Source organism: Lygodium microphyllum, chromosome 24 (genome assembly GCF_053477565.2).
Source record: "Lygodium microphyllum isolate KBCC chromosome 24, Lygodium_microphyllum_v1.1.10, whole genome shotgun sequence".
Taxonomy (NCBI): Eukaryota; Viridiplantae; Streptophyta; class Polypodiopsida; order Schizaeales; family Lygodiaceae; genus Lygodium; species Lygodium microphyllum.
This window is the reverse complement of record NC_141158.1, coordinates 9889707-9916870: the sequence shown is the minus strand read 5'-3', so window position 1 is coordinate 9916870 and position 27164 is coordinate 9889707. Positions and strand designations below refer to the sequence as shown.

The 27164-nt window shown below is 43.9% G+C and overlaps 1 protein-coding gene across 1 annotated transcript in view; it reads left to right on the top strand.

The window, feature by feature from the left end:
* The window catches only part of GLYR1 (glyoxylate reductase 1), a 110190-nt gene that overhangs the window by 5668 nt on the left and 77358 nt on the right, over positions 1 to 27164 (top strand). Inside the window, exons 2-7 of the mRNA XM_087665376.1 lie at positions 13129 to 13239; positions 13383 to 13484; positions 24746 to 24847; positions 25001 to 25116; positions 25240 to 25318; positions 25408 to 25578. Of these exons, the coding sequence (XP_087521502.1) occupies positions 13129 to 13239; positions 13383 to 13484; positions 24746 to 24847; positions 25001 to 25116; positions 25240 to 25318; positions 25408 to 25578 (681 nt within the window). The remainder of the gene's footprint in view (positions 1 to 13128; positions 13240 to 13382; positions 13485 to 24745; positions 24848 to 25000; positions 25117 to 25239; positions 25319 to 25407; positions 25579 to 27164) is intronic.

The following is a 27164-nucleotide window of genomic DNA, read 5'->3' as shown; positions in this document are numbered from 1 at the left end:
ATCGCAGGGGTGGGGATGGTTGCTATATGTAGAGAGAGATGATGATGGGTTGATGCATTGACACCTCCTTCATTGTGCCTCATTGTGTCTCTGTGGAGTTGTGCTAATTATCTTCATGCAAAGCAAAGAGCTTGATCTATTGCATCATCATTGAAACAATGACTTTATTTGCTTCGACTCTTCTTGTAGGATTGCTTGGAAATGGAAGGACAACCCTTCTTTCGTCCCCATGCCTTTGCTTCGTTTCGCCCCTCGCTTCCTATGAGGTCTAGACCGCTCTTTGGTGCAAGCATGTTAGATGGTATGATAGGCAATGAGACCCAATTGTCTAGCTCATGCTTTGGCAATGATATTGTGGAGAGTACCCAATGCCCATGCATCCTCTAGCAGAGTGTTGCCATTTGGCTCAACCTTCCAGACCCTGATGCATGAGACACTATTAGAGCAGCCTCCTTCTTCCCCTTCTTCGGTGCATCCTATGGGTGGTGCAAGCCTCTCCGTTGCCCAAAGAGCACTCTCACCCTTACCATCAAGCCCCATGCAACCCATGGCATCACAATCTCCCACTACTAGGGTTGTGGAAGCGACCCCTCTTGCTCCCATAGTTGGTGCAGCACAAGTGGCAACATCTGAGAGCAGGTACAGCTCGAAGGAGAAAAAGCACATAAATTTGGACACTAGCCCTTGTCGAGGTGCTGTTTGATCTGTATGAGGACAAGTGGTTTCTCCTTAACATGGGTAATTTCAAGGCTAAACACTAGGCAAACCTTGCACAAGACCTCAATTCGAGGTGCATTTTCATATCTTCTTCTTGTATTGTTGTTTTGCTTACATCATAATGGACCCTACTAAAGTATGTGTGATGTTCGCATGGAAGGTGCGACACAGATTTCTCAAATAGTCAATGCAAAATACAAGTGGGAAAACCTAAAGAAAACATTTATGAAAGAAAAGCAAAAAGAGACGTAGTTGGGAGCGGAGCCTTCCAGGTGGGAGTTCTTTAGCAGGATGGAAGAACTTCTTGGAGGCACACTGAAGGTGAGAGGTTTGAATGATGGCTTCTTGGGCCAAGACTACATCCCTCCCAAAGTGGTTTCTCTTGCTCTGGATGAGGACAATGCACAAGGAGATGAAGATGCTGTTGTGCCTCCCCCTCTAGTTGAGGGCGTTGATGAGGACCAGGACGCACCAATGGTAGACAACGACGACAATGAGCCAGTTTCGGGGCTAGTTGTCACACACATGGTAAGGGGCCAGAAGACAAGCAGAAGACGGCACTAGCATTGGATGGTTTGGGAATGTCCATGGAGCGTTCTGTTACTGCTTTTGCATTAGCTTTGGAGCGAGCCAAGTTTCGACGCATTGAATTGGAGGAGAAAAGGTTGGAGATGCAGCTTAGGATGGCAGAACCCTTGGCTCCTCGTCATCCATCCACATCAAGTGATCGACAGGAGTAGATAGAGGACACACCTTAGGGTGGAAATAAGCACACCTGCTATGCAACCTGTTTGTGTTTCCCAGACTTAGTCTTTGTCACTTCATTGTGCCTTACTGAACTGAAAGATGGTATTTGTAGATGTTGAATTGATTAAATGTTTGCTAATCATACGTGATTGCTAGTATCATTGTTCATTACCTCGAGCGTTTGTTGTATCGATCGTGAACGAATGTAGAGATGGTTATAAGCAAAGCCACTTATGGAATTATGACAATCAAGTTACACCATGAGAAAAAAATTGAAATAGTTGCACTTCTACTATTCCATAAAAAAAGAATGCTATAGCAACAACTGCTCCAGAATGTAGGTTGGAAAAAAAAATGCAAGGATGTTAAAATTGTTGTATTGTAAGGCCATGCCAGGAGTCTGTGGAGTCTAACCAACGGACATGTGTGCAAGTGCCTAAATCTGGTAGAACTGCGCTTTTCATGGACCAACTGTGGTTGGTCATGTGCACGTGATATGATGAGGATAAGCTGATCATTGAAATAGGCCCGATGATGGTGCTGAATATCAATAATGATGGATCAATAATAGCTACTGTAACCAGCCTGTTCGCTGGAAAGGGCGGTAGTGTACAACCAAAATATGTAAATGCTTTCACCCAATTCACAGTCGCCCGCTTTACTTGAACTTAAAGACACAGAATTAAGAAGAAATACAGGAAGCTAGAAGGCTCCTGTTGCCACACAGACACCTTGTTGGCCCCTAAGTCAGGCGCCCCTTGCGGTATTTCTTTATTTTTAAAAAGAGAGAAAGTACAATGGGCTGTCTTTCACCTATTCAGGGTGAAATTTGGCAGCATAACAGTACAATTACTGACCCAAAACAAGTTGACCAGGGGGGGAAACTCTGCCCAAGTCTGAAACTTCTGGTTGGAGTGCAGAATCGACCATTTCAGCCTGCTGAAATTACTGGTTCAGACCTGTTTTGAAACCTGTTTTCAGCTCTTATTGTTCCCTGCACTGTTCTGCATCATCTGTGCCAAGTGCCCCTTGGTTCTGACATCAATTGGGCTCTGAAATAACCTTTGAACAGTCCAGAATCAGTACTGATTTAGTGCTGTTTCAGACACTTGCTTGGTGAGGTTACCATCCTCACCTGTTCCTGCTTGTGGGCAACAAACAACTGCTCCTGTTCCTGGAGAAAGGAGGCTCTTGCCTCATGCAAAAACAGCGTATTCCCACACAATTGTACATAAATCAGCAGAAAGTCTCTCAACTGAGGCATATCCATAACTGTCAGGGGGAGAGGAAGAGAGTAGGGAGCAAGCTCAGCCCTCTGTGCATCATAGACAAGGTAGGCCAGCTCTCCATAGCTCTCCATCTGTAGCTATCCCTCTTTTCTTTCACAAATGAGCCCCCAATGATAAAAAAACTGCACGCCAGCCCCTCTTTAAAGAGGTAAGTGCACAACTTTGTGCCAAATGGCAGCACTGGAAGGTGTTTCCCGTTCTAGCCTTCCGGTCTAAAATTTTCCATCCTCTGTTCAAAATTTGACCTTAGCACAGACCAGAGGATTAATCCTCGTGCAAAAACGAAGATAATGACGCGAACAGATTCTGGGGTCCAAAAATAGGAGCTGCTTCCATTGCATCCCCACTAGTCTTCTGACCATCTTTGCAGACTATGGCTACATCCAAATTTGTAATGTAGCTCAACTGAAAGTAAATTTCCACTGATGATCCCACATGGACTAATCTCTTGGAGATTTGACCATCTTCACTTTGAACTAGTCTCTTCCAGGCTAGTTCTTCAACACACTTGTCCATATACACTTTCACAAGTCTCTTCTAGGCTTGTCAATCTACAGTGCCATCAGTCTCTTCCAGACTTGTACTGGACCTTAACTGTCCAGTCTTGACTCACTAGACATTCCTGTCCGTTTCTCCATAGCTCTCCATCTGTAGCTATCCCTCTTTTCTTTCACAAATGAGCCCCCAATGATAAAAAAACTGCACGCTAGCCCCTCTTTAAAGAGGTAAGTGCACAACTTTGTGCCAAATGGCAGCACTGGAAGGTGTTTCCCGTTCTAGCCTTCCGGTCTAAAATTCTCCATCCTCTGTTCAAAATTTGACCTTAGCACAGACCAGAGGATTAATCCTCGTGCAAAAACGAAGATAATGACGCGAACAGATTATGGGGTCCAAAAATAGGAGCTGCTTCCATTGCATCCCCACTAGTCTTCTGACCATCTTTGCAGACTATGGCTACATCCAAATTTGTAATGTAGCTCAACTGAAAGTAAATTTCCACTGATGACCCCACATGGACTAATCTCTTGGAGATTTGACCATCTTCACTTTGAACTAGTCTCTTCCAGGCTAGTTCTTCAACACACTTGTCCATATACACTTTCACAAGTCTCTTCTAGGCTTGTCAATCTATAGTGCCATCAGTCTCTTCCAGACTTGTACTGGACCTTAACTGTCCAGTCTTGACTCACTAGACATTCTTGTCCGTTTCACATACTGGCCATGCAACTCAGGCGTTTAGATTGCAAGAGGGATCCTTCCAAAAAGAAAAACCAAATAAAGTATGTAATAAAGAAATCAACAAAAAGGTAATAGCTGTCACAGTCTTGTGACATACCTCCCTCTCGAAATCGCAAACGTCCTCGTTTGCATGAATGTCATGCATGCTTCCAGCTAACCCAGTGAACTTACACTTGGCAGCACGTGTACAACACATACATGCTATCAATCAACATTGTGAACTAAACACACTGTTAACACATGTATGTTCTAACTGTGAAACATGGCAGACTATCATCATGTGACTCCACATCAGTGTTTCCAGATATAGTGGCCAGTACACCACAATGATATCCCCCTAGTGGCAGATTTTCATTTGATGACTCTACATCACCCTAACTAGAGATCTAGAGGCCGGTACATCAAAATGATATCCCCACTGAGTCAATTCACAGAATACATGCCCGATCGAGTAACCATTGTTACAATATGTATTCAATTCAATAGAAGTAAAAACTGTATTCTTGCAAGCAATACTTATTTCTTTAGCACTGATAAAACCATATGGACACAATAAGTGTTAACCTGTACAAAATCTGTTTCTGTACATAATTTCTTTCTTGAGCAATTGTCACTTTGACAATCTATTTCAGCTTAGAGATACAAGGGGTCAAGGTAGGTTGCAAGCGAAATGCTTCAAGGTAAAGTTCCAACACATTAGGTGACTTTGCAAGTTCACCTTCGTTCATCCACTTAGCATCTATAGCTGGATAGTTCTTGAACTTAACCAAATACCTTCTAGCAACTTTGCCTTTCACTTTCCTTTCCTTGTGTGCCAATACCTGTTCTGGAACAAGAATTTCATCAAGTTCCTCAACTTCGGGCTGTTCCTCAGTTGGCATATCTTCTGGCACATCACCCACATAGGGTCTAAGAAGACTTACATGGAAAGCATTATGAATCTTCCAATTGTCAGGCAATTTCAGCCTTTAGTTGACATCACTAATCTTCTCTGTTACTTGAAAAGGCCCATACTATCGCATACTAAGCTTAGTGAAAAGACTTTCCTTGCCTTTTCGCTTCTTTAAGCGTGCCTTTTCAAACCGCAACAGTACCCAATCACCAAGTGAAAATATCGATTCACGACGGTGATGATCAACAGCTTTCTTTTGCTTTGCTTGAGTCCTTTCAAGGGCATGCTTAACTTTCTGATACATTTCACCCATACTCTGCACATACTGATCTGCCTGAAAGATCTTATCCTTTGTATGCAAAATGGGAGGAACCTTTTTACCACCTTCAACAATTTCAAAAGGGGCTTTGCCTGTTGACGAATGCACAGTATTATTGTATGCATACTCAACCAATGGCAAATACTGCTCCCACTTTGACTTGTGTTCTGACACATAGCACTTAAGTAGATCCAAGATAGTAGAATTTGCCTCTTCTGACTGTCCATCAGTCTGTGGATGAAATGACGATGAGAACTTAAGCGTTGTGCCCATGTTCTCAAATATGCCTCTCCAGAATAGACTTGTCATCCATGGATCACGGTCACTGACAATAGACTGTGGCATACCATAATACTTGAAGACATTGCACATAAACAAACGTGCCATCTGATTTGGTTTTATCTTCTTCGTGACAGGAATGAAATGAGCCTGTTTGATAAACCTGCAAATAATAGTCCATATCCCATCATTTCTTGTCTGTGTCCTTGGAAGATCAAATATAAAATCCATAGCTATGCTTTCCCATGGTTTATCTAGAATAGGCAATGGCTGTAAAAGCTCTGGTGCTTTTTGCCTGTCAAACTTGACCTTCTGGCAAATCAAACACTGCCGCACAAAAGCATCTACGTCTCTTCTCAAAGTAGGCCAATAAAAGAATGTCTCTACTGCTTTGACTGTTGCATCAATACCACGATGCCCTGCATACGGTGGAGAATGACTCTTTGTCATAACTTTCCGTCTCAATGGCATAGTCACACATAGTCTACCATGCATCAACATGAAACCATCCTTGAGAAGATAATGCCCATGATGTTGTCCATTGACAAGCTGATCAAAGATCCTTGCAAAATCTTCATCATCAGCATGCTGTTCCTTCATATCATCAAGCTCATGATGATAAGGAATTGACACAGCTGAAATTTGTGGCTTCCTTGACAAAGCATCAGCCACAACATTCTTTTTGCCTTCCACATGCACAATCTGAAAATGGAACATTGACAAAAAGTTTGCCCAATGCATATGCTTTTCTGACAACTTAGTCTGAGTTAAGAAATAACGCAATGTCTGATGATCTGTCTGGACAACAAAATTTGCCCCAAGTAGGTAGTGTTTCCAACTAGAAACCGCATGAATCACAGCCAGCAATTCTTTCTCATAGACCTGCATAGTCTGCTTTGGCCCTCGCAAGATTCTGCTTTCATAAGCCACTACCCGGCCATCTTGCATTAGCACTGCTCCGATGCTATTGCCACAGGCATCACACTGGACAACAAATGACTTCCTAAGATCTGGCAGAATGATCATTGGACTAGAAGTCATCTTTTCTTTAAGAAGATTAAAAGCTGAAATCTCTTTCTATGTCCACTGGAAAGAGATTCCTTTCTTCTGTAAAGCATGTAAAGGTGAAGCAATCTCTGCAAATGTGAATGAACCTCCTGTAGTAAGAACATAAACCCAAGAAGCTTCTAACACCATGGACAGTCTTCAAATCTGGCCATGTTCTAATTGCTTTAACTTTAGCAGGATCCATTCGGACACCATCCTTTGACACTATGTGCCTTAGGAACTGGATTTCTTCCAAGAAGAACTCACTCTTCTTGCCATTGATAAGCAACCTATTACTGCAAAGCTCATCAAAGATTGCTTTCAAGTGTTCTCTATGCTCCTGTTCATTCTTTGAAAAGACAATCATGTCACCAAAGAATGTACCAACAAACTGCCTGTATGGACGAAAAATCCTGTCCATCATTCGATTAAACGTAGCAGGAGCATTAGTAAGTCCAAATGGCATTACCAAGAACTCATAGAGACCAAACGTGGTCCTAAATGCAGTGTTATGCACATCCTCTCGCTTAATCTTGATCTGGTGGTATCCACTCTTCAAATCTATCCTGCTAAAAATTGACGCTCCTTCCAAACGGTCAAGGATGTCGTCAATTCTTGGAATGGGGAACTTGTTCTTGATGGTACTCTTGTTCAACGCTCGATAATCTATGCACATGCGCCAAGAGCCTTCCTTCTTTTGCACTAAGAGCACTGGTGAGCAAAAGGGAGATGAACTTGGCTGAATCAGCCCTTTTTCTAAGAGCTCATTCACCTGGCTCAATATCTCTTTCTGTTGGGCTGCACTAACCCTATACGGAGGTCTACTTGGTGGGCTACTGCCTGGCACCAAATCTATCACATGATCCTCAAACCTCTGTGGTGGCAACTGTGATGGTAATGAGTCAGAAAAACAATCACTGAACTGAGACAAGAAAGCAGACTTGTCTCTATTTAACATAGAGAAATTCGACTCATCATTATCCTTGACATCACGTGCAAAAATCAAGTACGCAGAAAGATGATTCTTTATTACAGATGTAATGGCAGAAGCCGATACAACAGGTACAGACTCTCCTTTAAGCTTCACATCAAGCACATGAGTCTTTCCCCTATGTTCCAAAGTCAGTGTCTTGTTAAAGGCATCCAACACACCATGCTTTCTGAACATCCATGGCATTCCCAACAAGACATCACATCCTTCAAGTGGCATGATATAAAATTCTTTTGCATCAACATAAGACTGTATATGAAGATGCAGCTTTCCAAGAATGGGTGTCACAGAACTCTGAGTGGCCAGGACATGCCAACCCTGCCTCTGCTGTGTAGCCCATCTCATCTGCTCTGATGCCCAAAGTAGAAGCCAACTCTGGTGAAATAAAGTTTGCCTTAGCTCCAGGATCAAAGAAAATGAGTACATGTTGATCCCTGACTTTACCCCAAGCTCTGCAAAGCTTATTGGCATTGGAGTGTGGCTTGTCTCCCAGCATATCTGGCACTAAACCTGCTGAAGGTTTGGGCTTCTTTCCTTTCCTGTCCTCTTTATCATCATCAGCTGGTCTCTTATTCTTGTCCGGACAATTAGACGCAATATGACCAGTCTGCTCACAGATAAAGCACTTCCTCTCAGCCATTAAAGCCTTTCTCTCTTCAAGAGACTTGCACACAAAAGGTTTCTTCTGGTCCTTTGACTGCTGTCCAAAGAACTTGGCTGGCTTCTTCTTGAACTGCCAAGACTTACCTGTGCTTTGAGAAATCTGAGAAACCTGTTTACCAAATGGCTTCTTGGCTGAAAATTTCGCAGATTTGTCCTGTTTAATGCTGCCCCCAAAACCACTTGATTGTCCCGACAATAATGCATTTCCTGAAGTGGCATTCTCAATTAACTGAGTCAAAGTGGTGACCTTTGTCTTTGTACAATAATTCCGGAGTTCCTTGGGCAGCCCGCAGCAATATTTCTCTATCTGCTCGGTCAATGGCACAACCCTGTAAGAAGTGACTGGAAGCAAAGCCTCCCAAAACTTCTTGTTATAGTCTTCCAGATCCTTGCATTTAGATGCATCCAAATTGTGCCAAGCTGACATAACATCGACCTCAAATTCATTGGTCAACCAAGCAGAAGCAAATACTTGCTTAAAGTAAGTCCAAGTGGCAGGAGCCTGTCCTTGCATCAACAGTGTACTCCACCACTAACTAGCATTGTCCTTAAGAAATGTGGCAGCTTTCCGGACCTTAGAAGGCTCTGTAAAGTTTCCTCCTGCAAATGCGGCATCAAAGTGCTGTAAGAAAGAGAGAGCCTTAGTCCTATCTTCAGATCCTCGAAAGATGTCAAACCGTACAGCTGCACCACCTTCCTTCTATGGCTTTGGCTTCTCATGAGCCATCAAAGGGTTCGTAGGATATGCCTGTAACATAGGAACACTAACGGGTGGCATAGAAGTTGCCGGACCACTAACTACAGGGCTTGTAGACACAATACTTGCTTGCTGATTTTGATAACCAAGCATACCAAAAGTGCCCTGTGGTATGCCAAAACTGCCATGAACACTCTGAAATCCAGGCTGCATGCCTATATTGCCATACATGGGGTTTGGCATAAAACCCTGTGTACCCCCAAACATTGTTCCTGGTACATAAATCTGGTTTCCAGGTGCATAACCAGCCATACTCTGAAATACAGATCCACCTCCAAAGTATCCAGGATGTACACGGTCGGTGGGAAAACCTGTGGTAAATCCTGAAAATTGTTTCCCTGTCCATTTAAACCAACATTTGGCTGCTGTAAAGTGGCGAGCTGAACTGGCAATGCCTGTGTAACTAGCGTTTCCGCCACCTGTTCCTGGACAATCGGAACCAATCTTGGAGTTGTTAGCAGAGTATTTGTCAGCTCATGTGTGAGTCTGAGCTTGATCTGGGCTGGGCATTTTTTATTAGGTATTTTAGGTATTTTTCTGGTGTGGCATTTTATGCCATTGGGGCATTTTATGCACCAGTCGGCCAGCATTAAATGCTGTCCGACCAGCATTATTGCTCTCCACTTTTTCAGCCTATTTATACTCAGTGGCTCCTCCTCAGTCAGTCACTTCATCTTCACCATTTGTAGACTCTGTGGAGAGAGGAGCCAGTGCCAGTGCCCACGCAGCCAGTGACTCACTGTTGTATGCGACTGTCTCGTGTTCAGATATATGGATTCCATTTCCCGTGCATACATCTGAGTTCTCATCTGTATCGTGTTCTTTCTTTTCTCTTTTTGTCTTGTGTTTCAGCAGTTTATTTCAGCACATGTTTATGCTTCCACCGCTGCTCCACTTCTGACATGGTATCAGTTTTCAGGATTTGTGTTTTTGCTGTGTTTTCTTGCTGATTTCAGGACTGTTTTGTACCCCTGCTGATCAGACGACTGCTGTCGCAGCCAGGCGACCTGTTTTGGGGCTGTTTTCAGCCTGCGTTTTTTGCAGTTTTGCCATCGCCTGCTGCCTCCGCACCCTCTGCTGCCTATGCACCCTCTGCTGCCTGCGTTTTTCATCTGCAGCTGCTGGCGACAGTTTTCTACCTGTTTTCTCCAGTTTACAGCCTGCGTTTTGCTGATTCAGCATCTCTCGTGGCTGGGTGACTGTTCCTTCAGGCCGTTTTTGCTGTTTTTGGCAGTTTTTGACTGATTTTTTGACTTTATTGCTCCCCACTTTTTCAGCCTATTTATACTCAGTGGCTCCTCCTCAGTCAGTCACTTCATCTTCACCATCTGCAGACTCTGTGGAGAGAGGAGCCAGTGCCAGTGCCCACGCAGCCAGTGACTCACTGTTGTATGCGACTGTCTCGTGTTCAGATATATGGATTCCATTTCCCGTGCATACATCTGAGTTCTCATCTGTATCGTGTTCTTTCTTTTCTCTTTTTGTCTTGTGTTTCAGCAGTTTATTTCAGCACATGTTTATGCTTCCACCGCTGCTCCACTTCTGACAGGAGTCTCCATTGACTCCGCAAGCTGCCTTGGTGTTTCCACTGAATCTTGGACCTCTACTGGATCCAAAATCTTTGCAGATTGCCCAACTTACTGTAAAGGAAGGGAAGGCTGCAAAAATGCCAAAAACCTTGGATTCTGCATCACTTGAGTAAACATACTCACAGCAGCAACTGAGTCTTGAAAATGTCTTCATCCATAGAAGAAGCCGTAAGAACTTGTGGCTCAACCATAATAGGAGGAGTAACAAATTGTGGAGGTCTAGAAGACTCTCCCACCTCATGAACAACAAGGATCTCCTGTGATGAAGACGCTTCCTCTCTGGTGTCTTCCTTTCTATCAGCCATAATGCACAATTCTGTGTCTTACACCCAAACAAATCCTGGCTCACTCTTTAGGGAAAAAGTGATTTGATCCCGGCAAAGGAACCATGTAACTGGCCTGTTCACTGGAAAGGGCATTAGTGTACAACCAAAATATGTAAATGCTTTCACCCAATTCACAGTCGCATGCTTTACTTGAACTTAAAGGCACAGAATTAAGAAGAAATACAGGAAGCTAGAAGGCTCCTGTTGCCACACAGACACCTTGTTGGCCCCTAAGTCAGGCGCCCCTTGCAGTATTTCTTTATTTTTAAAAAGAGAGAAAGTACAATGGGCTGTCTTTCACCTATTCAGGGTGAAATTTGGCAGCATAACAGTACAATTACTGACCCAAAACAAGTTGACCAGGGGGGGAAACTCTGCCCAAGTCTGAAACTTCTGGTTGGAGTGCAGAATCGACCATTTCAGCCTGCTGAAATTACTGGTTCAGACCTGTTTTGAAACCTGTTTTCAGCTCTTATTGTTCCCTGCACTGTTCTGCATCATCTGTGCCAAGTGCCCCTTGGTTCTGACATCAATTGGGCTCTGAAATAACCTTTGAACAGTCCAGAATCAGTACTGATTTAGTGCTGTTTCAGACACTTGCTTGGTGAGGTTACCACCCTCACCTGTTCCTGCTTGTGGGCAACAAACAACTGCTCCTGTTCCTGGAGAAAGGAGGCTCTTGCCTCATGCAAAAACAGCATATTCCCACACAATTGTACATAAATCAGCAGAAAGTCTCTCAACTGAGGCATATCCATAACTGTTAGGGGGAGAGGAAGAGAGTAGGGAGCAAGCTCAGCCCTCTGTGCATCATAGACAAGGTAGACCAGCTCTCCATAGCTCTCCATCTGTAGCTATCCCTCTTTTCTTTCACAAATGAGCCCCCAATGATAAAAAAATTGCACTCCAGCCCCTCTTTAAAGAGGTAAGTGCACAACTTTGTGCCAAATGGCAGCACTGGAAGGTGTTTCCCGTTCTAGCCTTCCGGTCTAAAATTCTCCATCCTCTGTTTAAAATTTGACCTTAGCACAGACCTTAGCACAGACCAGAGGATTAATCCTCGTGCAAAAACGAAGATAATGATGCGAACAGATTCTGGGGTCCAAAAATAGGAGCTGCTTCCATTGCATCCCCACTAGTCTTCTGACCATCTTTGCATTTGTAATGTAGCTCAACTGAAAGTAAATTTCCACTGATGACCCCACATGGACTAATCTCTTGGAGATTTGACCATCTTCACTTTGAACTAGTCTCTTCCAGGCTAGTTCTTCGACACACTTGTCCATATACACTTTCACAAGTCTCTTCTAGGCTTGTCAATCTACAGTGCCATCAGTCTCTTCCAGACTTGTACTGGACCTTAACTGTCCAGTCTTGACTCACTAGACATTATTGTCCGTTTCACATACTGGCCATGCAACTCAGGCGTTTAGATTTCAAGAGGGATCCTTCCAAAAAGAAAAACCAAATAAAGTATGTAATAAAGAAATCAACAAAAAGGTAATAGTTGTCACAGTCTTGTGACAGCTACCCCTTGGGCCCTTTTATAGAGCTTGGGTCAACGGTGATAGTAGTACCATAGCCACATGGAACAGTCATTTTTGGGTCCTCCATCCCCATTTCCCGTTCCCATACCTATTTTATGTGACTATATAGTCATGGGAATGGCAATTCATGGCTGTCCCCATTCCCATTCCTCATTCCAGTTTCTTGCCCCGTGTAGCTTTCAACCGAAACTCAAATTTTCAGAAGTAGCTTAAATTGGACCTTTTGGGGGACTATTTTGGAGGAGATGAATTTGGCCATTACTTTTCCATCACTGTACATCATGTCAGGCCAAATTAACACCCCCTTATGCCCACAAATTTCAAATTCATGTTGAGATTTGAGTAGTTTGTTTCAAACTTCACAAAGCCCACCTAAAAAATGAGGCTTATGTTTGCCCGATGGATGATCTGAATCTCTGGATACGACTTACTGGCCTTAGGTTTTGATCTAAATTTATCACTACAAGACTTAGCTCAATTAATGGATGATAAAAGTTGAAACCCAGATTGAGGGAGCTTCATGCGTTTGTCTGAACTATTTGGTATCAAAGATGATGATGTTGCTTTTGTTAGGTAAACATAATGCATGTAAATTCTCATACAGAACTGAGTGTGGCTAATTATTGTCGTTTTCTGTGACAGAAAAAGTGTTGTTGTACTACTTTGGTCGTGCTTGTTTCAGATGCTACCAGTTAAGATGTCTGATTATGCTTAACATTGCTGCAGTGTGATGAACTTTTAGAAGAGGGAGCCATGCTTGGGAGAAGTCCAGCAGAAGTTGTGAAGAAGTGCAATATCACAATAGCAATGCTAGCAGATCCAGCTGTAGCTATGTCTGTAAGTAAAGGTTTTGTTCTTAATTTAAATATTGGCTTGGTATGACTCCATTCAATTCACTGTTTGCAGTCCATCTGTTGGGGTCATGCATGAGTTTGTGACCATGGTTTGTAAACTGCATAATTGGCATCCAATTTATGCAGGTAGTTTTTGAGAAGGATGGAGTTTTGGAGTCCATTTCACCAAACAAAGCGTATGTAGACATGTCAACAGTAGATTCAGCTACTTCTTGTGCCATTAGTAAGGTCATTCTTTGCCTCTCCAAAACCAGTAAACTACTAATGCTTTTGAAGACTGAGCACCTAATTTCAGCAGCTGGATAAGGTTTTTACAAATACTGGGAGATTAGACCTTATAAATTGTACTGTTTAGGTCAACTTCACGAGCCTTTTCTTCCACTTGATTGATTTCAAATTTGATGATATGACTTTTCAAACTTTATTCTGGCTCCGTGGTCAGTGCAACCAAAACTGAGATGGTTTTCTTAGGTCTGGATGAGCCAGAGAACTGGATCAAACCGCTGGGTTTCAAGCTAATTCCTCATCGGCAGGTATTCAGCAGCGTGCTGGCTGGATGGAGAACAAAGTCCAAGATAAAGTAGACAAGTGGACATCCAAGCCTCTCAGATTTCAAGGCAACCTCTTGGTGTTTAGGACCTTTTTGGCCTAGAGTGAGGTGGAGATGCAATGCTATATGCTGAAGAATGCTCATGCAGCAGGTGCCACTTGGATAGTGTCCCTTGTGGGGAAATTGTTCACTTGCCCAAGTGCCCTAGTACAAAGATGATAAAAACATGCAATGCATAGGAGGAATGTCGGACTTTGTACTTGATCTTGGGAGGTGGCTCCATGCTAACCAAGTGACCAAGGCAAGAAGAGAAGAGGAGGAAGAAGATGTAGAGGATCCCAAAGATCCAAGATTTCCACTGGAAAGGGAACTTGCAGTAAAAAACAATAGACAAAGTGAAGTGGAGAAACCGAAACTCAACCTCAGGAGAGAAGCCACTAGCTCCGTGCAACCGTGCTGGAAGGAATACGAAGGCCTCGTCACCAAGTCGCGGTTGAACCTCCCGTACCTTAAGATCCTGGGTATCAGTAGAAGAGATGACTGGTCGAAGATAGCCACCGCAAGAAAGTAGAGGATGGGTGAAGAACTTCATGTGGAGTAAGTTCCCCCTCTGAGGTGGGAGGTGGAGGGGCTCCCACTGAAGTCAAAGAAGAAGTAGATGCTCCCTCTGAGGGCAAAGAAATAACATCCCCCTCTGAGGGCAAAAAACTCATGAATCACGGACTCTGAAATGTTTGATGACGAAGGAAGTGCCGTCGGTCGTGCCGAAGAAGGTATCTGGGGTGCCGAAGAGCTCCCAGAGGTAGCCTCTCGAACTTGAGTAGTCGAGGGTGGGAAAGGGTGGGGCTCAGAATGAGCAAGAGGTGGGCAATAGTCATTGTTTCTCAATGGAGCAGACAGGGTAGCCGAAGAAGAGGAAGGAGTCGAGCAGCTACTATCTCTCGAAGGAGCAGACTGATGAGGAGACAATATCAAACAATCATTGTCTCTCAATGGAGCGGACTGCAGATCCGTAGGTCATGGAAGCTACTGTACCTGAAAATAAGTGGGAGAAGATTGTTGTTGGCATTGCGACGATCTCTAGGTGGTCGTAGCGCCAATGTATCCTCCATGTGCTCGAAAGGACTTAGTGCACATCGGATGTGTCTTATTGCCTTGAGCATAGTACTTTGATAGCCGATGTAGAACGATCTCTGTGGCCCAACAAGGAGAGGTGGCACAAGGAGTGCCTGGTGGAAGACGCATATACTTCGGGGGGCTGGGGAGCAAAGGTTGAAGTTGGCAAGCATCGGTGGTGTGTCCAGTGATGCCATAGTAGGAGCACCCAGTAGTCGGGTCGTCTGTTGGTAAAGAAGCCATGGATACCAATGTGCCTTGTTGAAGAAGGAAGAGGTCAGCTACCATGAACCACGAACTGTAATGTCCGCCTCAAGGGGTGGGAGAGCAATGGAAGGGCTGGAAGTGAGCTGCCAGTGGGGGGGAGGATGCAACCAGCAGTAAGAGGTTGCAACCAGTAGAAAAACGCAGGTGAGGAGAGAAAAAGACTAAAAACGCAGGAAAAAAAATAGCAGTAGCAGTCGATATGCTGAAATCAGCTCTGAATAGTGTGCAATAGGCTGGAAACAGGCGCCACACTGTTGTAGACAGCAATGGCCAGCTTGGATCGCGATGTCCTCCGTGTTTGGGTGTGGGCAACAAGCTGAAATACCTGAAATCTGCAAAAACGAGATTGTTTTTTGAATGGAGAGTGATCAGCAACACTCGTTCTGCTGTAAACAGTTGCAAACTGCGGGTGGAAGGCTGGAAATAGGTGCCAGACTGTAGATGACAGCAAGGGACAGTTGAGACTGCGATGTCCTCCGCGAAAGGGGTGTGGATAGTAAGCTGAAAACACTTGAAATCTGCAAAAACGAGATTTTGATGTAGTGGAAGAAGAAGATAAGTGGATGCCGAACCCGCCACCGGTCTTTGCCTTCATTGGAGTGGAGGATCTTTGCCGCTGTTTGAGCAGATCCAGCTTTGATACCATGTCAAAAGATGATGTATCAGCGAGACAGTAGGGTTTGCGGGGAGGAACATATAGTGAACTCGGCAAACATGAAGAAGAGAAGAGAAGAGAGAAGAAACTCTGATGAATGGAACGATGAAGTTCTGAATCATGGAGTGAATGTGATACAAGGGAACAACGGTGCCGTAGCACAAGGAAGATGATGAAGACAGCCACGAACCACGAACCACAATGTCCTCCTGAAGGGGTGTGAGGGTAGTGGAGAGATTGGAGAGAAGAGATGATGGTCTGAATGAATCAGCCGTGTGGAATGAATGAAAGAGTGGCCTATAAATAGGCATAATTGGTCTAGGATGGCGCCCCTTTTTGGGGCTGCAAACCCTAAACGCAAAACGCAGAAACGCAAAAATGCAAACTGCGGGTGAAGGGTTTCTCAACAAGGTCTACGAAGTGTTAGCAGTCATGTTTGTCATGCCTTGTCATCTCCTGCCTGTGAGCCTCAGTCTGAGTCAGACGAGGACATTAGGAGCTCTGACATGTCTGTCATGTGTTATGATGGGGGAGGCTAGTCACTCTCGACTGGCTGTCTTAGGATGTGTATTTCTTTTTGGCCTCTTTTAGTGGGCAGCCACTGGCTGCCCGGCCACTTTTTTGGTCATTGATGTGGGGCGCCCATTTTAGGGCATTTTTAGGGTTTGTCCTTTTGTCTATTTATAGGTAGCCCCCCTCCCCACTTGATCACTTGTCTTCTTGCAGATTCCGACACTCCTTCTCCCCCGTGGTGGTGCTGCCATCATCATCAGCCTGATTTGGTGCCCTCATTGACGCTGTGGGCTGCGTGCAGGGACTGATCAATCTCCTTCCGCCTTCCCGTTTGTATTCAGCATTCATTTCAGTCAGTGCAGATTTCTCTTTCTTATTTTCTGCTCTCTCTCTCTCTCTCTCTCTCTCTCCCCCTCCGTGTTCGTATTCCTTCTTCCGCAGTGCATTCTCACATGGTATCAGAGCCGAAGGAGAGTACACAGAGTTGAGATTTACGCGGGAGAACACCCACAACCTTGCGTTTGCTGGTCAAGACGTCTTCAACAGCTGAGGCGTCACCTTCTGCACCATCTTCTTGATCAAGGCGGCCTGTTTTTGGTGTCAAACTAACCTGCGTTTGCTGCTGGCGTCATCCCCAAGATCTGCATTTTCAGCCTGGGTGGCCCTCCTCTAGCTGGGCGACACTCCACCAAGCTGCGTTTTCAGCTTTTGTGGCTGCATTCAACCTCTGGCGGCACTCTTCCAAGCTGGCGACCTCATTTCTACTTGCGTTTTGAGACAGGAGGTTGTTTTTCTGTGGTGATTGCATCGTTAGCACTTGCGTTTGACATCATCCTTGCGTTCTGTGCAAGGCGGCCTGCGCAGCAGCTTCTGGTGTCTGTGTTTCGGCACCGGCAACCTTCCCTTGTTGTGTTTTGGTGTTTGCAGATATCGAAGATGTCTTCTCATCAGTTTACGGGCTTTGATGACTCAGATGACGAGTTTTTGTCTCGACACTCATTTGAACAGAGGCGTGATTTCTATAATGAGGAACGTCGTCTGGAGTCTATTTCTCTTTGCCGTCCCCCTTCTTCTATTCATGTATCTTGGCGAGCCCCTTTCAGTGGGCCGAAGATGCAGCCTTTGGTACCCCCTGTACAGGTAGCCGTACTTCCTCCGCTGCCCAAAGAGGACCGGTTGGATGGCTCCAACTTTTCTCTATGGTCTTGCAAGGTGGAGTGTATCTTGGACTCCTTCGATCTTTGGGAGCTTGTTTCTGTTCCTATTCCGCGGCCGAAGGTGGATCCCGCAGATGGGACATCTATGGATCGTGCAGCCTTATGGGATCGGCTCAATTCTAGAGCCAGATCTTTCCTCTTTCTGAGTTTGCAGGATTCTGTCCTTGTTCATGTTCACAGGTTGAAGATTGCAGTAGACGTGTGGAGAAAGCTTGCGTCTCTCTATCAACAAAAGACGTTTGCTCACCGGATATCTCTCGAAAAGAAGTTTCGGATGCTCGCTATTGATGATAGTCTTTCCATGAAGGACCATATCAACAGATTACAGGATATGAGGGATGAGCTTGCATCCCTCAGGCGGACGATATCTTTTTAAGACATGGCTATGATTGACTCAGCTGCCATCGCCTCGGTTTGATGTCTTCTACACCAGCCTTCTTACTTCGAGGACTCGTGTCCAGCTTCTATGGGAGTAGCTATCCCCGCTTGTCTTGGAGCATGACGAGCGACTCAGAGAGGTCAGTGCTAGTGGATCCGACTCCACTAGAGCCTTTGTTGCAGGTTCGGCAGGACAGAAGAAGAAGAAGAAGTCAAAGGCTAAGAAGAAGGACAGTTCTTCAGGCTCTGACTCAGATTCAGAGAGACCGAAGTGCCCACACTATGGGAAAGGGACATATCTCGAGGAGAAATGCTGGAAGAAGTACCCTCACCTTCGTCCGGGTGTGAGGGGTGGATCTACATCGGAGCCTTCTTCTACCTCTACACCAGCTGTTACCCATGAGTCAGTGTTCCTTCATATCCATGCTTTGGAGAAGGATCCTTCTTCCGTGGCTGCAGTGTCTTCTGCGTAGCCTTGGTTAGTGGACAATGGTGCTTCGAGTCATACGACTCCCCGAGGTGATTTGTTACAGGATCTCCGTCCATCAGAGGGTTGAGTCACTGTTGGTGACATTTTATCGGTGCCTATTAGTGGTGTTGGCACATTGCCTTTGTTTACCGACCAACCTTCGAGCTCCTTTTCACTGGCCCTACATGTTCCAGATTTGGGCCTTCCCCTCTCAGTTTATGGCCTTACAAGGCTTGGCACACGAGTGATCTTCACCGAGCATGCCGTTGTTATTGAGGATTCTTCTACAGGAGCTGTCTTATCTGCAGGTTGGTAGGAGAGTGGGCTTTACAGGCTCCATTCCCCTTCTTTGATGCAAGGTCCTCCGAGGCAGTCTATTGCTACACCCGTTCCCGCTTGTGCACCTTCTATTCCATAGGTTCCTTCCCATCCCCCACCTTCTCCTCCGGTGGTTCCCTCGTACCCCCCATCCGTTTTAGTGGGGGACGATCTCAGTGATGCGGCTGTGGATTCCCTGGCCCCTAGTGTTTTAGAGGGGGATTCCCAGGATCGTGAGGAGCTCCTTCCGCGGCAATCTACATCGACGGACTTCATCGACATTGGCATTCCTCTTGCTACCCCAGGATTTATTTCTTTTTCGTCCTTTAGCCACATCCAGGATCTGAGAGGGGGTGTTAGCAGTCATGTTTGTCATGCCTTGTCATCTCTTGCCTGTGAGCCTCAGTTTGAGTCAGACAAGGACATTAGGAGCTCTGACATGTCTGTCATGTGTTATGATGGGGGAGGCTAGTCACTCTCGACTGGCTGTCTTAGGATGTGTATTTTTAGTGGGCAGCCATTGGCTGCCCGACCACTTTTTTGGTCACTGATGTGGGGCGCCCATTTTAGGGCATTTTTAGGGTTTGTCCTTTTGCCTATTTATAGGCAGCCCCTCTCCCCACTTGATCACTTGTCTTCTTGCAGATTCCGACACTCCTTCTCCCCCGTGGTGGTGCTGCCATCATCATCAACCTGATCTGGTGTCCTCACTGACGCTGTGGGCTGCGTATAGGGACTGATCAGTCTCCTTCTGCCTTCCCGTTTGTATTCAGCATTCATTTCAGTCAGTGCAGATTTCTCTTCCTTATTTTCTGCTTTCTCTCTCTCTCTCTCTCTCTCCCTCCGTGTTCGTATTCCTTCTTCCGCAGCGCACTCTCACACGAATAAGGGTGAAGATGAAGCACCTAAGTTGGAGGAGCTAGGAGGAGGCTACCGCTATGATAATATTGAGAGATGTTGGAGGAATTGGCTATGGTGAAGAGAGAAATGAGAGACAGAAGACAATGATAGTGAGAGCTGAAGAGAGTGTGCTTTCCAATTGTGACAATTGAATTGAAAGTACTAAATGCAAGTACAACTTATGTGCCATACTTATTTTAATTGAACATCCTCTAATCAACTTGTGATGTGAAATCCAATAGTTGAAAGAGGAATATTACTCTAACACAACTCAAAAATGCATTAGCTTGACTTAAAACATCCCCAAAACGTGCTTAATTAATGAAGAAAACCTCCTATTTTAAAAGAATTACGATCCTTGAGAGTTACTGTGTTCCACATGCAAAACCCTAATTTGGGGGTCCCAAACTTTCTATAAATAGGCATGCAACCCACCACTCTCCCTTAATCTCGTTTTTGCAGGCTTCAAGAGTCGCATCCCTGCTGCCCACACCCCATTCGCGGAGAACATTGTGGTCACCGACCACTTGCTACCATTTGTCGCCTAATTCCAACCTTTGGCTATAGTTTGTAGCTGTTGCCTATAGTTTGCTGTTGCATTTGATGTTGGCGTTTGTCATTAGCTTGAAATTGTTGCCCTGATCTTCTCTCTCTTGTGAATGGTGGATTTTCAGTTTCTCGTTGCCGCCCTAACATTCTCTCACCTTTGTCTACTGCGTTTGCACCTAATAGCTATCATTTAGGTTTTCTCTCTCAAGTACTTGCGTTTTTAGTATTTCTCTCTCCTACATTGCTGTTTGTATTAGATCTAGTCTTCCTTGGCTGCATTTGTTGATTTTTGATACTCAGAGGCTACCACACACTCTACATCTCATAATCTATACCTTCATCCTAGAGATATGAGAGTTTGAGGTTTAGCATTCACTGCACAGTGTGTTTGTTGCATGAGCAATGTATATTGATTATTCATTCACTTTATTATCCATTGTGTTCACTGCCTCCGATTTACCCTAATGCCAACTGTATTGTGAGTTTATGAGTCCATGCTTTGTTGTATGATTGGTTTTGTGCTTTTTGCGTTTAGAGCATTTCTTCACACAACTAAGATCTAAGGTTGACCTAACCAAGCTTCTGCACACTAATTAGAGTTAAATCAACTAACACTAGGACCTAATGTCACCACATTAAAGTCCTAAGACACAAGGTGTCTGCACCACACTTTGACAGCTAAATTAGTGTCCACACACCACACGAATTAGATCAGACACTGCTCAAAATTGGCAAATTCCAACACCTCCCTATAGTGCCAATTTGATGAAGTACAAGGATCATCAATCACCAAAAGGTATGGTGGACAAATGGTTACTTTATTGACCCTCGACTAACTCGGATGGTGATTCCATGTTAGGCTTCTCTTACATGGCATAGCTAGTCTAGTGTTGCTTGGTGGGTTTTGCCATGAAAGTTGTGGCATTCTTTGATCTCCTCTACAATGACTACGATCCTGCACTGGTGCATGCCTTGGCATGGTAGGAGGATGCCCCTACCCTATAGTACTGGAGTGATGCTCCTTACATATCCCTGAGCTAGAGAGGGATGATTGTGAGAGGGTGGATGTGTTGAGCTAAAAATGCATTAGCTTCACTTAGATAGCCCCAAAACATTCATGATTAAGGAAGAAACCTTGTTTATTTAAAAAGAAATGCGTTTCTAGAGAGTGTCTGTATTCCATAAGCACAAACCACTTGGGAGGGCCTAAACTTACTCTAAATAGGTATGTTGCCCTCTGTTCAGCCCTAATCTCATTTTTGTAGATTTTAGGTGTTTTCAACTTGCTACCCACACCCTGTTCGTGGAGGATATCACAGTCCAAGCTATCCATTGCAGTCTTCACTCATTTGGCGTCTGTTTCCAGCCCTTCGTCATCAGTTTACTTGTTTTTCCAGCGAGGTGACTGCTGCTGTCCGTCATCCAGGTGTTGTACAGCTTGCCACGTCACCATATTGTTGTGTTTGTAGGCCCCAATTGCGGCCTTGCAAATTTTCTCTCTCTTCCAGTTGTTGCCATCATCTCCTCAGCTTGTCACTGCTGTTTTCTCTCTCCTGCAGCTTGCGTTTGCTGTTTTCTTTCTCCTCACTTGCGTTTTTAGTCTTTCTCTTCCTTGCATTGCCGTCTGTATCAGATCCAACCTTCCTTGACTGTGTTTGTTGGTGTTCGACATTTGGGGACTGCCTTTGCTGCGATTCAGGATCCTTCAGAGTACGACACACTCTCTAGCTTATTACCCCTACCTTGATCCTTGAGATATAGGAGTTCTTGGTATAGTATTCATTCACTGCTACACGAGCATTGTATATTCAATAGTCATATAATTTCATTCGTTCTATGTGTTCATTGTCTTTGGTTACCTTAACCCTAACTGTGTTCTTCTATTAGTCTGTGCTTTGTTGTATGGTGTTATTTGTGTTTTTGTGTTAGGGTATTTTCTTCACAGTAGGTAGGGCATGATGATGCTTGCCACAGATCCATACAATTGGTGGAGCTTGAGGGTGGCTTTCTACATGCATTGATTAATCTAGCAATTCAAATCCTCGAGTTGGTGTGACTTCTAGGTCCATGATGGGAGGTTTTAACGGTAGGCATGATATTGCTCCTAGTCTTGTTCTTAGAGGACATTTATGCGATTTGATCGGAGGGGAAATTCATGGTCATGATGTGCTTTCTCAAGGCTGCTCATGACATGCATCAAGATCTGGCTATTTCCACCATGTATGATTTGGGTTTTGAGTATGGCTAATATTGACTCAATACTTCTTCTTTAGACATTTCTTGGGCTCGGAGCCAAGACCTAACACTGAAATCTTGGAGTAATCTAGGGTAGTGTATTCCAGTAATTCAAGCGTCTTCTTCAAGTATCACTCGTTATCTTGTCTATACCATAATGTTACAGGTTTTTGGTAGATCACTGCTGTGCTATGGCCTATGGGACATGGTGGTGGTTCCAAGGGGCTTGTATGTTCCCATCACTTTATATTGTAATGTATTCATCACCATGATTTGAGAGATGATGTTAGTGGTATACATTTCATGGGTTTAGGACAGATTTAGTGGGCATGGCTTAGGTGCATTTCATGGGAAGAAGGGGTGCATTCTATATCACTTGGGTGGCCTTTATTTATGGCCGACTGCTCTCATTTATGGCACCATTAGCTGGCTGCCTTGTTTGTCAAGAGTGGCTCTCCATTGTCTATATGTGTCTCCTATCCCTTCTCATTGTTGTATTGTGTCACATCCATTTGGAGAAAGGAAGACTAGAGGCATTGCTGGTTATCACTGTGCCATCACCTGTGTGGTTTGTACTCTCATTCTTATTTTGCATTTTCAGGCTGTAGTGAGATGTGTATTGGTGGTAGCCTGTTCTGGAGGACAGTTTTGTGTGGAGCTTGTGGGGAAATTTCTAGCAAAAAGGAGCATTGAGAAGTGGCTTTTCAATTATGTTCAAGCTATTAAATGATTGTTGATCCTATGTTATAGTTATGGCCAAATACAAAGTCCTTGGACACATAGTTGAGTTTGTTGAAGTCCAACTTCCAAATCAGAAAATTTGGAGTTCTTTTAGAGAAATAATGCTTGTGCTTCCTTCATTAACAGATTCTTCACTTTCATCTGTTGGAATCAGTTTGGTTGCACTATGGATCATCTACACTGCTCAAAATAATCTGATTTTTCATTGGGCTGGTATCTGCTCACACTAGTATTCTCTGGATGTTATTTCTTGCAATCTCTTCAAGACTGCTCTGCTATTGGAGATCTTTCAGAATCTGTTGGAACTCTTACAATCACTTCAAGACTCCTGTGATATTGGAGATCTTGCAGAATCTGTTGGAACTGTTAAACAGCTGTTTTTGACTACGAGATGTCTCACCTGTCATGCTTCTATGTATGCATTATAGCAAACTTTTAGTGAAAGAAGCATCCCACAAAAAATATGTGGGCTAGCTCAAGTTTGGAAGCAATCCTTGCACATGATTGGTTTGGTGCAAGTGTTTGGAGGGGGCAGGCTTTAGGTTGTGTGGGCTATTTCAACTCATATTTTGTGGTCCTGAACATGTATATTTTTTCAATGTTTGGTTAGCATCTGATTTTTAGCACAAGTTCGGGATTTGTGAGTGTGCACTAGCATTGCTCATGCTCACGATCTTTGTCTACTTTTTAAGCTTGTGACAATGTTGAGGCTCTCAAAAAACATTTGAATTTAGCTGTGATTTTTTTCACTCTAACTGAAGTAAGAGGTTTCTCTATAAGCAAAAGCAGGTCCTTTTAAGGGGCATCTTTGATGGGACATAGTGCTTGTACATGCTTCTCTGCTTTTCAGCTAGCCTCAAAAACCTTGCATCTGTTCAAATTTTTTTTTTTTGGACTTCTATGCATGAGCACAAAACCACTGAGCACAAAAATGCAGCAAGGAATGGCTATGCTAGACAAAACAGAGCTGGTCAAACATGGCTGAATCAAAATGCAGCTGGTCTAGAGAGGTGCTATAGAAATTTGAGAATAATAATTCTAAGTTGGAAACTTACTAATTTTGCATAATGCATAGAGGTGCTATAGCAATTGGAGAATAATAATTCCAAGTTGGAAACATACTCTAAATTTGCATAGTGCATGGGACACATGTAAACGTTCTTAAATGTTCAATATTTGCAGTTTTTATTTAGCTCTTTCTAGATCAAGTTACGAGAATTAGACCTCCTTACTGGCATTGTGGTGGTTTGTGTTGCTTTTGGATGCAAATGCTTTATGAGCCAGAAGCTCTAAATTTTGAAACTTCACTTTACTCAGATCTTGTATCTCCAGTGAAAACTAATGGTGTGGGTGGAAACATATACTAGAATATTTTGTTACAGCCATCTCTTCAAAATGCCATTAAACGGTTCAATTACTGTTCCTTTTCCCACAAACGCAACCAGCTTGACTAGTGGAGTTAAGCAATGCTGCTAGATTATGAAGCTGCAGTTATGTCACCTTATTATTGCTATGCATATGCTGGTCAGAGTGAGTGTATTTGGTGACTCTTAATTGGAATATTGTCTGGTTGGTTCGCAGGCTATTACAGAAAAGGGTGGACGTTTTCTTGAAGCACCTGTTTCAGGTAGTAAGAAACCGGCTGAAGACGGCACACTCATCATTCTTGCTGCAGGAGACCAGGTACATTGTCTGTGTTTTTACCTTGTTCAGCCGGCAAGGTTTGCTGAAGTATGCAATGCAGGTCAGGATTGAAGTTGCTGATGTAATGACTAGAAGATTCTCAGTGTTATCGAAGTATTTGCAGCTAATTTTCTTTGCTCTGGGTTTCTCCAGTCTCTGTTCGAGGAGGTTCTGCCTGCCTTTGAAGTGATGGGAAAGAAATCGTTTTTCCTTGGAGAGGTTGGAAATGGCGCAAAGTACAAATTGGTGGTAAACATGATCATGGGAAGGTGATCACGAGCAAGTTGTCATGGAATTATTGTTGGCATCCAGCAAGCATGTGTACAAGAAAAGGCTCATTTACCATCTTTATTTTCTAAATTCTATCTGAAATTTGATCTTTTTTGCTGCAGCATGATGAATGCATTTTCTGAGGGTCTTGTTCTGGCTGACAGAAGTGGTTTGAGCCAGCAAAACCTCCTTGAAATATTGGTATAGAGCCATAGATCTTCATTATGAATGGGTTGATAATTTCTCAAGGATTGTTAAATATTGAAGACTAAAACTGAGGTATGCAACAGGATCTTGGTGCTATTGCGAATCCCATGTTTAAGATGAAGGGATCTTCTATAATAAAGGGCCAATTTAGTCCAGCTTTTCCTTTAAAGCACCAGCAGAAGGATATGCGCCTTGCCCTTGCTCTAGGAGACGAGGTTTCTGTTTCCATGCCTGTTGCAGCTGCTTCCAATGAGGTAGCCCACTCTCCCCTAACTCTTTCATGTTTGTTCAGAATCTCACCCCCTAAGATTTCCATGTGCAATCATAGGTCCACTAGGCTTACCCACTATCAGAAGTGATAGGGAGCATTGACATTTCAGGAAGCATCGGTAGGCCATATTGATGGAACTAGAAAGATTATATAGGACAACTCAGATAGATTAAGCCACTGGAGCAGGATGATGCTGCACTTTGTTGACACAACAAAATCAAAGATACTGTAGAACAGCCAAAAACAGAACTTGAGCACTTCCTGACACCAAATTGACACAATAATAATATTAGGATTAATCTGGGAATTGTATGCAGTATGCAAATTATGGACGTGTGAAATCCACCACGTGTGATTTAATGTATGCCCTCAAGCTAGAACTTTTTCCAATTCTAGAGTGAATGGACTGTCATGCATGGATTGGGGAAAATTAGTTGAATGAGGCAGAGGAAGATGTCCATCAAGGAATATATTGGCAAATTCAAGGTGGTGTATCGGTTGGTGTCAGAGTGCAAAGGTATAGGCAGCGAGTCACAAAAAGTGTGCATTGGTCTTCATCTCTCTAGATAGAAGCAGTCATGCTAAAGGATGAGTAGTATGAACTTGAAAGCAGTGAGTCACAAAAAGTGTGCATTAGTCTTCATCTCTCTAGATAGAAGCAGTCATGCTAAAGGATGAGTAGTATGAACTTGAAAGTCAATGCTCCAGGATTTCAAAACCTGCTAGACTTTAGAAATGCATTTGGGAAGTTGCACTTTGGGTCAATTACACCTGCATGCCAATGAGGCTAAGATGCCCCACCATGATCACCCTCTCGCAGTCCTCTACGGCAATGGAGAGTCGTGAGGGATGCCAACACACAAGGCTAGAAGTTGAAGGAGGAGGCCTTAATGGCCTTCACCTTCACCATAGAAGAACTCTTTGTGGTCTTGGCCAAAGGGTCCGAATCAGAGTTGGAGCCGAAAGATGATGTCGATGATGACTTAATGGAGTCATCCTTACTCTTCTTTTTATTCTTCTCCTTCTCTTCCACTATGCCGCTAGATCCTTGCACTCCTTGCTGAGATACCCCTCCTTACCACAATTATAACACTTTGCTTTCTTCTTCTTTTGCTTGTCACCCCCTTTGAAGTTGTAAACGTATCGTGCTTACTAATGTGATCATAGCCTCCCCAATAAATGCAAAGAAGCCTCATGGTCAAGTAACATAGATGTCATATGCTCAAAAATAGGTGTTGTGGATGTTTGAGCTTGTAAGGCATTGGCCACACTATCAAATTTGGGAGGAAGCTTGTAGAGAAAAGTCCCCATAAGATAGATTGCATCTGTCGAATGTGATCTTGTATTTTTGTCACCTGAAGAATGAATGATTGAATTTATTAGTCACATCAAACTTGACATAAGTTGTAGCTTCGTGCGCACTTTTGAAGACTTCTTGTAGGAGGTAACCATTGGAAGAACTTTAGAGATGCATTGGAGAAGAGGAGAGTAGTCACGAGAATCATTTGTAGATTGTCTCCCAAGTAAGCACTGCTTTCTCACAGTTGTCCTTTTCCTAATCTTTTGGAA